At 38.9% G+C, this 13,167-nt stretch overlaps 1 protein-coding gene across 3 annotated transcripts in view; it reads left to right on the forward strand.

Moving 5' to 3' along the window:
- The first annotated feature begins 847 nt into the window (after positions 1-847).
- LOC133863539 (calcium-transporting ATPase 9, plasma membrane-type) overlaps positions 848-13,167 on the forward strand; it is a 93,749-nt gene continuing 81,429 nt past the window's right edge. For 2 of the 3 annotated variants that reach the window (XM_062299517.1, XM_062299519.1), the window contains exons 1-3: positions 848-1,026; positions 1,179-1,465; positions 13,041-13,157. In XM_062299517.1, coding sequence (XP_062155501.1) covers positions 1,286-1,465; positions 13,041-13,157 — 297 coding nt within the window. In that variant the 5' untranslated portion in view covers positions 848-1,026; positions 1,179-1,285. Of the gene's footprint in view, positions 1,466-13,040; positions 13,158-13,167 lie in introns of all 3 variants that reach the window. The other variant, XM_062299518.1, reaches the window with a different exon arrangement.

Consider the following 13,167-nt stretch of genomic DNA (forward strand, 5'->3'; position numbering starts at 1 on the left):
GTTTGATTCCCCCCGTCTATCTATATCTGTTCCTGCTCTCTCTGTTTCAACTCATTAAAGCCCTTTCGTTTAATATATATTTTGGCTTTAAATTATGCTCAATGTCAGATCACTTTCATTAACTTGTAGTTGTGGATCGATCACAACTGTCAGATTGGCCATTGCCTGCTATTTCTTCACAGATCCGAACAACCTGTGATTGGATTTCTGAAAATTGCTAAATTCTTTCCTTGCACCCCCGTGAGAAGGAGGCATATTCCCCAAGATCAGAGACGATATTGGCAATTTTGGCCTCAGCTGAAGAAGAAGAAGAATGGACGGCGCAGCCGCAGGGAAGGGGTTTTGGGACAAATAGACGACGCTCAGTCGCTCAGAGAGACGAACAAGAAGGAAGACTTTTTTTTTTTTTTTTTCACATCAAAAAAGAAGGAAGACGTTTTTTTCATTCTTCACGTGGCGTTTTTTTTTTCTTTCGTTTGAGGTCGATCTAGATGTAGACGGGACATAAAACAAAAAGGACGGACTTATTTGAAATAAATGATCAAAATTTAACCACCTAATTATTAAAAAAGGAAAATTTAAAGAATAAAGCAAAATTAGACAAAAACTTAAGGGGGGTAATTAATATTGTTTTTTTATTAATGTATTTTTTGTTTATTTTAAAATATTTATATTATATGAGAACATTTTTATAAAAAAAATAAGGAAGGAAAAAGACTTTTGAAAACCCACGTATGAAAAGACAAAAAAGTCTCAGGGCGCGCGAAGCTTCTTCGAAATTTCCTAAAATATATTTATTTATTTATTTTTTTAAATTTTTGATGGAACTTGGAAGTGCTTATGCCTACCTTGGGTTCTGGTTTATCCTTTGTGGAAGCAACAATCATTCGATTCATTCTTCTCTCTCTCTCTCTCCGTCGCTCCTGCTTTGAGATGAGATGATAGTTGTGCAAGTGCGTGCGTGCCTTGGCATTTGGGTCGTCCTCCGCCTCCTCCTGTGGCGGTGATTTTTGTTTTCATCTACTCGTAAGTCGTTTAGCACTTAGCACCACTGATTAAATTTTCTAATTTTAACAACCAAATGGTGCCCACATGCACCGCCACCCTGTCATTTCCCCAAAATAACAGCTGTTGTTGTTTCCGTTTTCTCCGTGGTTTTCTGATCGATCTGGTGTTAGTGGGTAGGCGAGGTAATTGGTTTTGTGCTGCGGCTTTTGCCATCTCTCTTGCGACATAGGAAGAGGAAGAGGAAGAGGAGGAGGAGGAGGAGGAGGAGGTGATTTCTATGGCCTCCCGTGGTTCCACCTCTTCCACCAATGGTCTTTTGCCTCCGCTCTCCAATCATGACGAAGAGGCCGGCCCCGGCAAGGCCTTTGACGACGACGGCATCGACCCCCTGACCTCCGATCCCTTCGACATTGCCCACACCAAGAATGCGCCCCTCGAGACGCTCAGGCGATGGAGGGTAATCCAACGACAACAAAACTCTCCCCACATTGCAATTCCATTGTGCATGCATTTCAAATTGAATCCGCATTACATGTCAATTTGAACTTGCATGCAATGTATAGTTGTCTCAGATATGTGTCTTTCTAATCTATGTACGTGTGTTTTGTATGTGTGAAGTGCATTTTGGGGGTTATGCGGAGACTGCGTTGCTAGATTATATGGTTGTCTGTACAAATTCAGTGCATCAATTCCCTTTTCATAAATCTAGCCACTACTTGGATGCAAGTATATAAATCTGGTATTCTTTTAGTGTTGCTACTCTATATATATATATATATATATATATATATATATATATATATATATATATATATATATATAAATGAGGGTGTGGACAACATGGTGCTGTGCTATATGTGTTTTATCATCAAATTGCTTAACTCATACAAGCATATATGCATGCAAGGTTGTATTAGTATGCGAGTATGCCTGCATTTTTTCTATCACTTGCTCTATGGAAAAATGGTTTTGTTCAAATTTTATTCAATTTGTGAGGTCTCTGAATTTGAGTTTTGTATTCATGGCTTAAATAATTCTGTTTCATTTGACACATGAAATAGACTAACAGTCTTCTATTTGGAGTGCTTTAAAAAATTTCGTTAGTACTTCAGCAAAGGATCAACTGTGTTGTGAATTCACAAGATGTTGCACAAGAAGATGCAGTTGAAATTCCTAACTCATTGAAGAGCAATGACCAGCAAACGGTAACCTGCAAATTGGACAATGTTCTTGAGCCTATGCTATATAAAGATGAAATTCTAGGGAGAAGAGAAATCAGCAATTTTCAAGAACCTGAAGAAGAACAAGAATCAGGGGATTTTCAAGAACCTGGAATTTTGGAGGATGGCATAAACAAATTTTCTGAAGAAAGGACAATTGGAAAGTTAGAAGAAGTTTATGGTAAGGAAATTCAAGAAGCAAAAAATGGGCAACTGAAGAACGATGAGTTTATTGACCCATATCCAAAAATCGAAACCATGGAGTTGAAGAAAGTACATCCGGTTCTTAAGCAGGATGATGAAGCTTTAAATTTTTCCACCGAGATCGAAGCTGCAATCTTCAAGAAGACACCATTGATCTTAGAGAATGCAGTTATCCTTGTGAACCACCAACCATTTGACGAAATTCTTCAACCAAGCCTAGTGAAGTTGAGCAAATCAGAACCTATCTTCGTGAATAAATTGGAGATTAGGAGGGATATGTTTTGTGAATATGATTGGTGGGTTTTTAAGGCAAGGTGGAAGATAGAGAAATTACAGGAGGCAGAGGTTCAATTTTTGAGCTCCTTTGTGTTTGAGTATTATTTCAAAGGAAGCTGTACAAAGCATAGGAGCATACACCAGAACAAAAAGAAAAAGAATAGGAGAGATAACGAATACAAAAGCAACAAGAGCAACCTGGTTGAGAGAGGGCTCAATCCCCTACTTAATACACACAAAAAAAGAAAAAAGAAAAAAAGAAAAATGAAGCAGGGCTACTGGGCTAATAATAACTCCTCCGAGAATCCTCATGATCTTTGAAGCCACCTATTTCCCTGAGATGGCTTAAGGCCATGGAGACTGTTAATTCTTCCTCTTAACACAAAAATGACATCTTGAATTATATATTACACACATGTCGGGGCAACTGAAGATGGGTTCTTGTAACTTTTTTCCTCCAAATGGAATGCATGGGAGTAACAAACATTAACTTTCAAACCAGACTGCAAGGGGACTTGTCCTTGAACCTTTAAGCTATAAAAAGAACATTCCTTTCCAAGATATTTTAGACTACTGAATATTCCACTTGAAGGAAAGATCTCGCTTTGAGAAGGGACATGAGAAAAAGAGGTGATCTAAGTATTCATGAGCTTGTCTACAAAGAGTATACTTTATATCTCAGAGTAAGTCAAGTAAGTGAAGTTTATGCTTAGTGTATAATCCGTCTTGAATGGCTAGCCACAAAATCATAGCATGTCGGGGAATTGCCTTATAAAACTACACAATTTTGTGCCATTCCATCTTCGAGCTCCTGGTGTGGGTGCTTTCCCATGTTTCCTGCTCAGTAAAATAGCCCTTTGGATTGTCCACCCATATTATTGTATCATTTTTTCACTGTCTGGTTTGAAGTCTATGTGATGACTTGTTTTACTTCTAACCACTCTATAGATTGAGCTACTAGCCACTTCCACTCTTTACCATCAACAACTGTTGCCACTCTTGCGCCCAAGATTAGAATCATATATGAGCCTATCTCCAAACTTGCTCTCTAAAGGGCCTAAGGGGTGCCAATTATCAATTCATAGAGAGATAGAAGTGCTATTATCTACCTGATATTTTATCTTGTCTTGGACCAGATCTCTAATCATGAGAATTTTCTACTTGGTAACTTTCTCAGATGTAGAGGTTGGTCTTGTTACTTGTAAAAAATTAAAAAGTGGGGAGCCGGTATCCAAGGGTGGAAGTTGCCTTTCACCGAAGGTGGGTCTCCCCTCCCCATCTCCAGTATCCACTCCCTCTACCACTACAAAGGGTGGCAGAGGTATGGGGGGGGGGGGGGGGGGGGGTGGGTCTTTCGTCCTTGTGACTGGGGTTGGGGTGGGGTTGAGGTGAAGACTTAGCCTCTCTGTGCCTCTCACATAGGCGTGGGGGTTGGGAGATGCCAATTGGGAGTTTCTATTATATTTGCTGAAGAGATGTGGCTTTGAGGAGAGATGGCGAGGTTTGATAGATTACTGCAACCTATGGTTCAGTTTTTGATTTTCATTAATGTTTCGCCTTCGGGTTTTTTTAGTAGTTTGCGTGGATTAAGATAGGAGGATCCATTGTCTCCACTATTGTTTGTGGTTATTATGGAGACATTAAGAATGATGATGTCTGCTATGGTGGATAGAGGGCTTCTATATGGGTTTTTGGTGGGATCGAGAAATGATGAGGAGATGGTTGTGTCACATTTGTTGTTTGCAGCACATTAATCTATTGTAAGCCTAGTGTAGAACAATTTCGAAATTTGAGATGCCCGTTCTTATTTTTTGAAGCGGTGTCGGGGTTGAAGATAAATTTGTCCAAGTCAGAGATTCTTCCCGTAGGCGATGTTGGCTTTGTTGCCGATGAAGTATTTGGGTCTTCCCTTGGGTGCTCATTATAAGGCTTCTACCGTTTCGAGTGGCATTATTGAGATGATGGAGCATAGGTTGGCAGGTTGGAAGAGGCTTTATTTATCCAAGGGAGGTAGTTTAACTTCAATAAAAAGTACTCTCTAATTTACCGACGTATTATTTGTCCCTTTTTCCTATTCTGATAGGAGTGGCTAATCGACTGGAAAAACTTCAGAGGGACTTTCTTTGAAAAGATATTGGTGATGAGTTTAATTTTTATATGGTGAAGTGGTCGAATATATGTAGTTCGATAATTTTAGAGGATTTAGGGGAAAAATATGATTCAGTTGAACCAAGCCCTTTTGGGTAAGTGGTTGTGGAGGTTTGCTACAGAGATGGAGGCTTTGTGGAGAAAGGTGGACATTAAATATGATAGTATGAGGAGAGGTTGGTGCTCTAAGGAGGTTGGGGGACCCTATGGTGTGGCTATATGGAAATGTATAAGTAGGGAGTGGGACCGTTTTGCTAATCATGTGAGATATGAGGTAGGAGATGGTTATAAAGTGTTGTTTTGGCATGATTTTTTTTTGTGGGGAGCAACCTTTGAAGGTTTCATTTCCCGAATTGTTCACTATTGCTTGTGGTAAGGATGCATCGGTGGCGGATAATATGCAGCTCCAAAATGGAAACATTCATTGGAATATTATATTTATTAGACCTGTGCATGATTGGGAGGTGGAAGTGGTATCTAGGTTCTTTGAGGTGTTTTGTTCTCAAAGTGTAAGGCATGGAGGCGATGATACAATTTGTTGGATTCCATGTAAAAGGAAATTATTTGAAGTGAAGTCTTACTAGTAGGTGTTATCTATTTGAAGTGAAGTCTTTCTATAAAGTATTATCTAATTATGTAGGATGAACTTTTCCTTGGAAGAGTATTTGGAAAGTTATGGCACCTTGAGAGTGGCGTTCTTTGTGTGGACGATGACGTTAGCGAAAATCTTAACTTTGGATAATTTACGAAAGAAAATGTTATTGTGGTGGAAAGGCGCAGTATGTGTAAGAAATGTGGGGAGTCTATAGATCATTTACTCTTTCATTGTGAGGTTGCAACAGAGTTGTGGAGTGTGCTTTTTTAGTTGTTTGGTGTTGCTTGGGTTATGCTTTGCTTTTTGTTGGGAAGTTGGTGGGGACAATTGAGAAATCGTAATGCTTTGATCATATCGAGGCTGGCTCCTTTGTGTTTAGTGTGGTGTCTTTGGAGAGAGTGGAACACAATGAGCATTGAAGATCGTGAGAATGGATTGCTAAATATGAAGAAGATGATGCTACAATCCCTGTATATATGGAGAGTGGCATGGAATAGTTTCCCTGTTTCTAATTTTTCTGAGTTTTTTTTTTTTTTTTGGATAAGTAATCTCATATCATTAAAAAGCGCAAAGGGGCGCAACTCTAGTACAGAAGAAGTATACAAAAAGTGCCTATAATCAGAGAAAACAAAAGAGCATGAATTTAAAAACTTTGCAAACGTAACATGACTCGGGCTATGAGCCGAGACCTATACAAATAACGTATTAAGCACATTACGACACAACTCTAAACCCGACATTTCCACATCTTCAAAACGCCGTGCATTCCTCTCACGACAATGACCCCACATAACACACAAAGGAACATGCTTTCAAATTTTCTGAACTTGACCACGACCCAGCGAATCGCCCCAACTACTCAACAAATCCAGCATGACCCATTCCACCCCGAACAAACAATAGAAAAAACTTCAGATATCCCGTGCAACATTACAATGAAGTAAGAGATGATCAATGGATTCTCCGTTCTTCTTGCACATACAACACAACTTAACCACCACTATATGACGCCTACGCAAGTTGTAATGCGTCAAGATCTTTCCTAAGGCTGCTGTCCATACAAAAAATGACACCCACGATGGAGCCTTTACACGCCAAATATTTTTCCAAGGAAAAGAGACAACATCTTGACTAGCTAAGGCTTTATAGAAAGACTTCACCTCAAAATGTCCCCTCTTAGAAGGACTCCACACTAACTTGTCAACCGCTCCATGCCAAATCCGATGAGAATACAAATACTCATATAAGGAAAGAACCATCTCCTCCTCCCAATCTTGTGCAAGGCGAGTAAAGACAACATTCCAATGTGCAACTCCATTTACCACATACAAATTATCTGTCACCCAGGCGTCTTTAAAACGAGCAATACTGAACAAAACTGGATAACAGAGCTTTAGCGGCCTATCTCCACACCACAGATCATGCCAAAACCGAACATTATACCCATCTCCCACCTACAAACACACAAACTCATAAAAATGATCCCACCCCCTTCGAATATGCTTCCATACACTCATACCATAAGACCTCACAGCCATTAAGGAACACCAGCCACCCCTCAAACTCCTATACTTAACTTCAATCACCGATCTCCATAAAGCCTTCCGCTCCTAAACAAATCTCCACATCCATTTCCCCAATAAAGCTTGATTAAATTGAATCAAATTTCAAACTCCCAAACCACCTTCCTTAATTGGAGTACAAATCGTATGCCAGTTTACTAAGTGAAATTTTACCTCATCCCCCATGCCACTCCATAAAAAATCCCGTTGTAGTCTCTCAAGTTTCTTAGCCACATTCACAGGAATGGGGAACAACGATAAATAATACGTAGGAATGTTGGAAAGAGTACTTTTGATCAGAGTCAAACGACCACCCTTAGACAAATATAATTTCTTCCAATTAGCTAACCGGCGTTCCACTTTCTCAATAACTCCATTCCAAATAGAGATAGCTTTAAAAGACATTCCCAACGGCAATCCCAAATAAGTCATCGGCATAGACGCAACTTGAAACCCAAGAATATGAGCCAAAGTATCAACATTTTCCACCTCGCCTATGGGAACAATTTCTGATTTACCTAAATTGATCCTCAACTTTGAAGCGGCCTCAAAAAATAAGAAAATACACCGCAAATTTCGAACATGTCCTGCCTGCGCACCACAAAAAATTAAAGTGTCATCCGCAAACAACAGATGATTCACCACTAATTCTTCATTTTCCCGGGTTCCCACAGAAAAACTTGTCAAACATCCCTGGTTTTTGAGTTTTTGGAATTATTTATTTATTTATTTATTTTTTCTTTTTTGTATGATTTAAGGGTTCTCTTGTATACTCCCTATGTACTAGGGTTGCGCCCCTCTGCTCTTTGATTGAATATACATTATTTAAATAAAAAAAATATTCTGTTGGTGCTAAGGAGGCTATGTGGATGGAAAAAGCTTTTGAAGAGAGTGAGGTCTTTGAAGTGGTGAAAGCTCTAAATGGTGATAAGGTCCCGAGCCCCAGTTGTTTTTCTATGGCTTTCTTCCAGTTTTGTTGGGAGGTTCTTAAAGAAGATATCATGAATGTTAATCATGATTTTAACGCTCGGGATAAGTTTGAAAGGAGTCTCAACTTTACTTTTTATTTTTTTTCCCCCCCTTATTCCCAAGAAAGTTGAGGCAGTGGATATTAATGATTTCCGAACCATTAGTCTTGTGGGTGGCATGTGTAAAATCATCTTTAAAGTCCTAGCTAACAGGTTGAAAACAATGTTGGATAAGATTATTTTCTTGTCTCTGAATGCTTTCATCAAGGGGATAGATCTTAGATTCATTCCTTGTTGCCAATGAATGTCAATACAGTTGTACCAGATCAAGGGATCCTGGTGTAATATGTAAATTGGACTTAGAAAAGGCGTATGACCATGTTAATTGGGGTGTCTTGCTATATCTATTGAGGAGATGTTGGTTTAGGGAGAAATAACACTAATGGATAGCTTATTATATTTCTACGGTGCGTTTCTTTGTTTTGAGCAATGGTTTTCCCAATATTTTCTTTAATAGCTCTCGTGGTCTGAGAGAGGAGGATCCTTTACCCCCTCTGTTGTTTGTTGATATCATGGAGGCTTTGAGTAGATGCTGCCGCCATTGTGGATAGGGGGCTTTTATTAGGTTTTTCGATGGGGTCGAGGAATAATGACAAACTCTTGTGGCTTATCTTTTTTTTCCAGAGGATACTTTGATCTTTTGTGAGGCAGATTTAGATCATCTCCATCATATGTGTTGTCTCTTCTTATGCTTTGAAGCTGTCTCAGGGTTGAAGATTAACTTATCGAATTCATAGTTGGCATGGTGGGAGATGTTGGTGGTTTGGCTTGTATCCACAGCTGTAGGGTGTCCTCTTTGCCTATAAAGTATTTGGGTCTTCCAGTGGGGGTGCCGTTAAGGCTGAATCGATATGGGATGGTATCATTGAGAAGATAGAACGTTGTTTGGCGGGTTGGAATAGGTTTTATTTGTTTAGGGGTGGTAGGTTGACACTGATTAAAAGCACTATCTCCAATTTGCCTAATTATTATTTGTCTCTTTTTCCTAGCACTGTTGGTGTTGCTAACCGTATTAAGAAACTTCAACGGGATTTTTTATGGGGTGGAGTCGGTGAAAATTTAAATTCCATTTACTCAGTTGGTCTAAGATTTATACGCCATTTTCCTCAAGTGGTTTAGGGGGTTAGAAACATGATTCCATTTAACCGAGCTCCTTCTTGGGGAAATGGTTATGGAGTTTTGCCACAAAGAGGGAGGCCGTGTGGTGATCGGTGGTGGAAGTTAAATATGATAGCATGTGGGGAGGGTGGTGTTCCAAAGAGGTTGTTGGGTCCTTCGGGGTTGGGGTATGGAAAACATTAGGACGTGGTGGCGGTTTCTCTAAATTTGTCAGATATTAGGTGAGAGATGGGTTCAAGATCTAGTTTTGGCATAATTTATGGTGTGGGGACCAGACTTTGCAGACAACTTTTTTGTAGTTATTTTGTATTGCTTGCGGTAAGGAAGCTTCGGTGGCGGATCATGTGAAGTTTTATGATGATACTCTTTGGTGGAATATGTCTTTTACCAGGCCAGTGCATGATTGGAAGGTGGAGTCAGTCACTTCTTTATTCTTTTGTACTCTCTCAGGTTTAGACGAGGTGGCGTGGATAAAATCTATTGGATCCCTTCTAAAAGGTGGACATTCGAGGTTAGATCTGTTTATCATGTGCTTTGCCCTCGTTGGCTCTCTCTTTCCTTGGAAGAGTATTTGGAGAAATAAGGTTCTTTCGAGAGTGGCGTTCTGTGTGTGGACGGCTACGTTTGGGAAGATCTTAACTTTGGATAACCAAAGAAAGAGGTACGTTATAGTGATGGATTGGTGTTGCATGTACAAGAAAAGTAGGGAGACCATAGATCATTTTCTATTCCATTGTGAAGTGGTTAGAGCTTTGTGGGTATTGACTTACCGTCTTTTTGGATTAGAATGGGTCATGCCCCAAAGGGTGGTGGAGTTGTTGGCTAGCTGGAGAGGTCAGTTTAGCAACAGCTGCAATTTAGAAGCTTGGAGTAATGTGGTGTATTTGGAAAGAGCGTAATGCTCGGAACTTCGAAGATTGTGAGAGATTGATGTTAGACTTAAAAGCTATTATGTTAAAATCTCTTTATATTTTGGTGGCGGCTTATAACAATTCTCGTTTTTCTAGTTTCTTAGAATTTTTGGATTCATGTTCTTATTCTCCCTAATTGGGGATTTGTCTTGTATACTTCCTTTGTACTTGGGTTGCCCCTTTTTGCGCTTTCTAACAAGATGAATTACTTATAAAAAATGGGCACGTGATAATTTCTGCCTCAGCAATTATAAGAAGGGACTGTAATATAGATCCAGTGTCATGTGCCATGCATTCTAAATATAGGGAGCGACTTTGAAGCACTACCCACTCAAGTGATGCTAGTTGTTATTACAGGAGACTAAATGGATTTTGGTTGGTTCATACATGTCTAATTTGATCATCTACAGTAATTAATTTGGCATTCTCTTAATTAGTGTTCTCTATTTTAAACATGGATTTCTGTTTTGATTCTTCCTGAGGAATGCTAGGATTTTGTTTTCTTAAAGCTTGGCAGCTTTTGGCATATGTGGGTTTGTTTTGGAGGATTTGTAATTCTTCTTGTGTTTAAGATAATTAAAAAACTTATCTATGTAGTGCTGGCATACCTTGAGGTATTGTTTAGGATTGGTGTTCTTGAGTATTAAACTGTGCTGGTCCTACCATCTTCATTCACTCTCACATGCTGACATCCACGCATTTATGTTTTGTAATATTCTTTGGATGTTTGAATTGTTAGGAAACTTTATTCTCATGTCACCTGAGATTGGTAATAGTCATCTTTAGGGAGAACAAAGACGGATTTGTTCAGGTGATTCAAAATAAGTTATTTGAATGAAAGGAGTGAGGGTGGTTTTTTATATGAAGATTATCAGTGACATTTTTCAGGTCATTCTTGTAAAATTATAAGAGAATCCTGTGCATTCAGGAATCATTGTAACGAACAAAGAATTAGAGTATCTACAGTTGGGTAGACTTGGAACATATGAAGATAGGCTGTCAATGGCACAAGAAGGTACGAATGTGTGTTGGTGATGATGGCATAGCTTAGCGGTATTGAACAATATTATAATGGTGAAAAAAGTGTTAAACTATGGGTGTGTGTATGTATGTGTGGATTAAGCCACACGATAAGTGCATTAGGAAATTTTTCTATTTTCACTTTAGGGATATCCTATATGGGAACTTTATTTTCATGTAGTTTGCTGATAGTAATGTTTGTAAAAAGACTTTCCTTTTCATCAACTTATTGCAAGCTATGTTCTGGTGCTCAGGGAAATAAATTGGTTGTCACTAGAAGTTTTCATAACTTATTGATATAACCAAGGCTGGTCCCATGTCCCTTATGTTGGACGAAAGGAGCAGATGTTTCCCACCTAAACAGTCTTCTTAGATAATTGTTGTGTTGTGTTATTTCCTCTGAATTTAGCTTTCTGCTTTAAGCTTACGAGCTATTGGAAATATTTCTTGACTCATACATAAGGGATTTTTGATCCTTGAACCTGGACAAAAAGGATTCTACACATATCTTGTTCTCCTCTTGATCAGGGCTAGGCTAGTATAAGCATTTGATTCCTAACTTGATGGGATGGGAATCAAAAGGCTTTAACCAACGCTGAGGAGCTGGGTTGAATGAGGTTACCTTTTAGTCTTTATACTTTAAATCTGTGATGGACCTATAAGATCCATTAGTGGGTCTTTGGCATTGAGCTCATATATTTTTGATTATGTTGTGTATGGACTAATTATGCATGCATATGGAGAGATCTCCTGATGGATTCAAGTCTCGGGATGCATCAATTTCAGTCAATCAGACCAGAGTGGGGTTAAAAAGTGCTGAATTTGAGTGATAAAAGGATGCTATGATCTACAAATTCTAGAAAAATTGGATTATGACATGCAGATGAAATTAAATTTAAGTAAACCTGGAAAAGGAAATTTTGCTAATTGATAGTTAAGAGATTTGTAGTCAGCACTTTGCTTTATGCTACAAAATATGGGACAACTAAGAAATAAAGTGCTCTTACAATGATAATAGCTGAAATTACACTTTTGAGGTAGATGAGTGGTAAGAGACAACTTTACAATTTGGAGACAGAGGAACTTGTGGGATAGATGCCAAAATAATACTCACCATCTTATCCCCGTGAAGCATTTACACAGTCAAATGATAAAGTGTCTTTTTCCTCCTTGACCAAGACTGCGTTCACAAGTGAAGCTGCTCAAAGAAATAATGTCTTCTTGCTGGATTTTGTGCTCCACGAATGCGTGAATCTTAGGAAGCACTTTGGGGAAAGATTTTATAATTTGCTAATGGATTCCCATTTCCATGCCTTCACATCTTGTCCCTACTAAGCTCCTCTTTATCTAGGATTTAATTTTTGCGGTTCTTATCTCCATACTTTCTTGTTGAAAGATACATGGATATATTTGACATTTGCCAAAACACTGGAGTCTAGTAATCATTCAAGTTCTTGCTATCTGTGGGTATTGGGCTCGCTTGTGGTTGATCGGGACTTGGTTTTATTTGAATCTTCCAAACAGGTTCCTACAGTTTCTTTGGTTACTGCTGTCCTTCCTCTTGTTTCATATAGCAGGATGGTTCTCTATTTTTATGGAATGATGCTTGCTCATTTATATGACTGGTGATCTATCGTGAGATTTTGGGCACAGTACTCGGAGACATGAGTAGATCATGAACTCTGCCTCCTAAAACAGTCTATTCTTCGACAGCTATCTTTTTCTTTTTTGGACTATGATGAGCATACGAGTTTCTGCTTGTAGGCAATGCCTGTTTTAACTGTTCATTGTTGACTTTAATTTCTTATTTGTTTATATTTCCTTGCAGCATATGCCAAACTTAGAGTTTTTAAAATGCTGTTGCATGTTAAACTCTAGTATTGTGGTTAGAAAAAAGTTATTTTATTTCTGCTTGTACTTTGGACTGAAAGAGCTTTGGTCCTCTACAGCAAGCGGCACTGGTGCTAAATGCTTCCCGTCGATTCCGATACACTTTGGACTTAAATAAGGAAGAAGAGAAAGAGCAAAGGAGAAGAATGATAAGAGCCCATGCACAAGTCATAAGAGTAATGTTTT

Source organism: Alnus glutinosa, chromosome 3 (genome assembly GCF_958979055.1).
Source record: "Alnus glutinosa chromosome 3, dhAlnGlut1.1, whole genome shotgun sequence".
NCBI classification, from domain to species: Eukaryota; Viridiplantae; Streptophyta; class Magnoliopsida; order Fagales; family Betulaceae; genus Alnus; species Alnus glutinosa.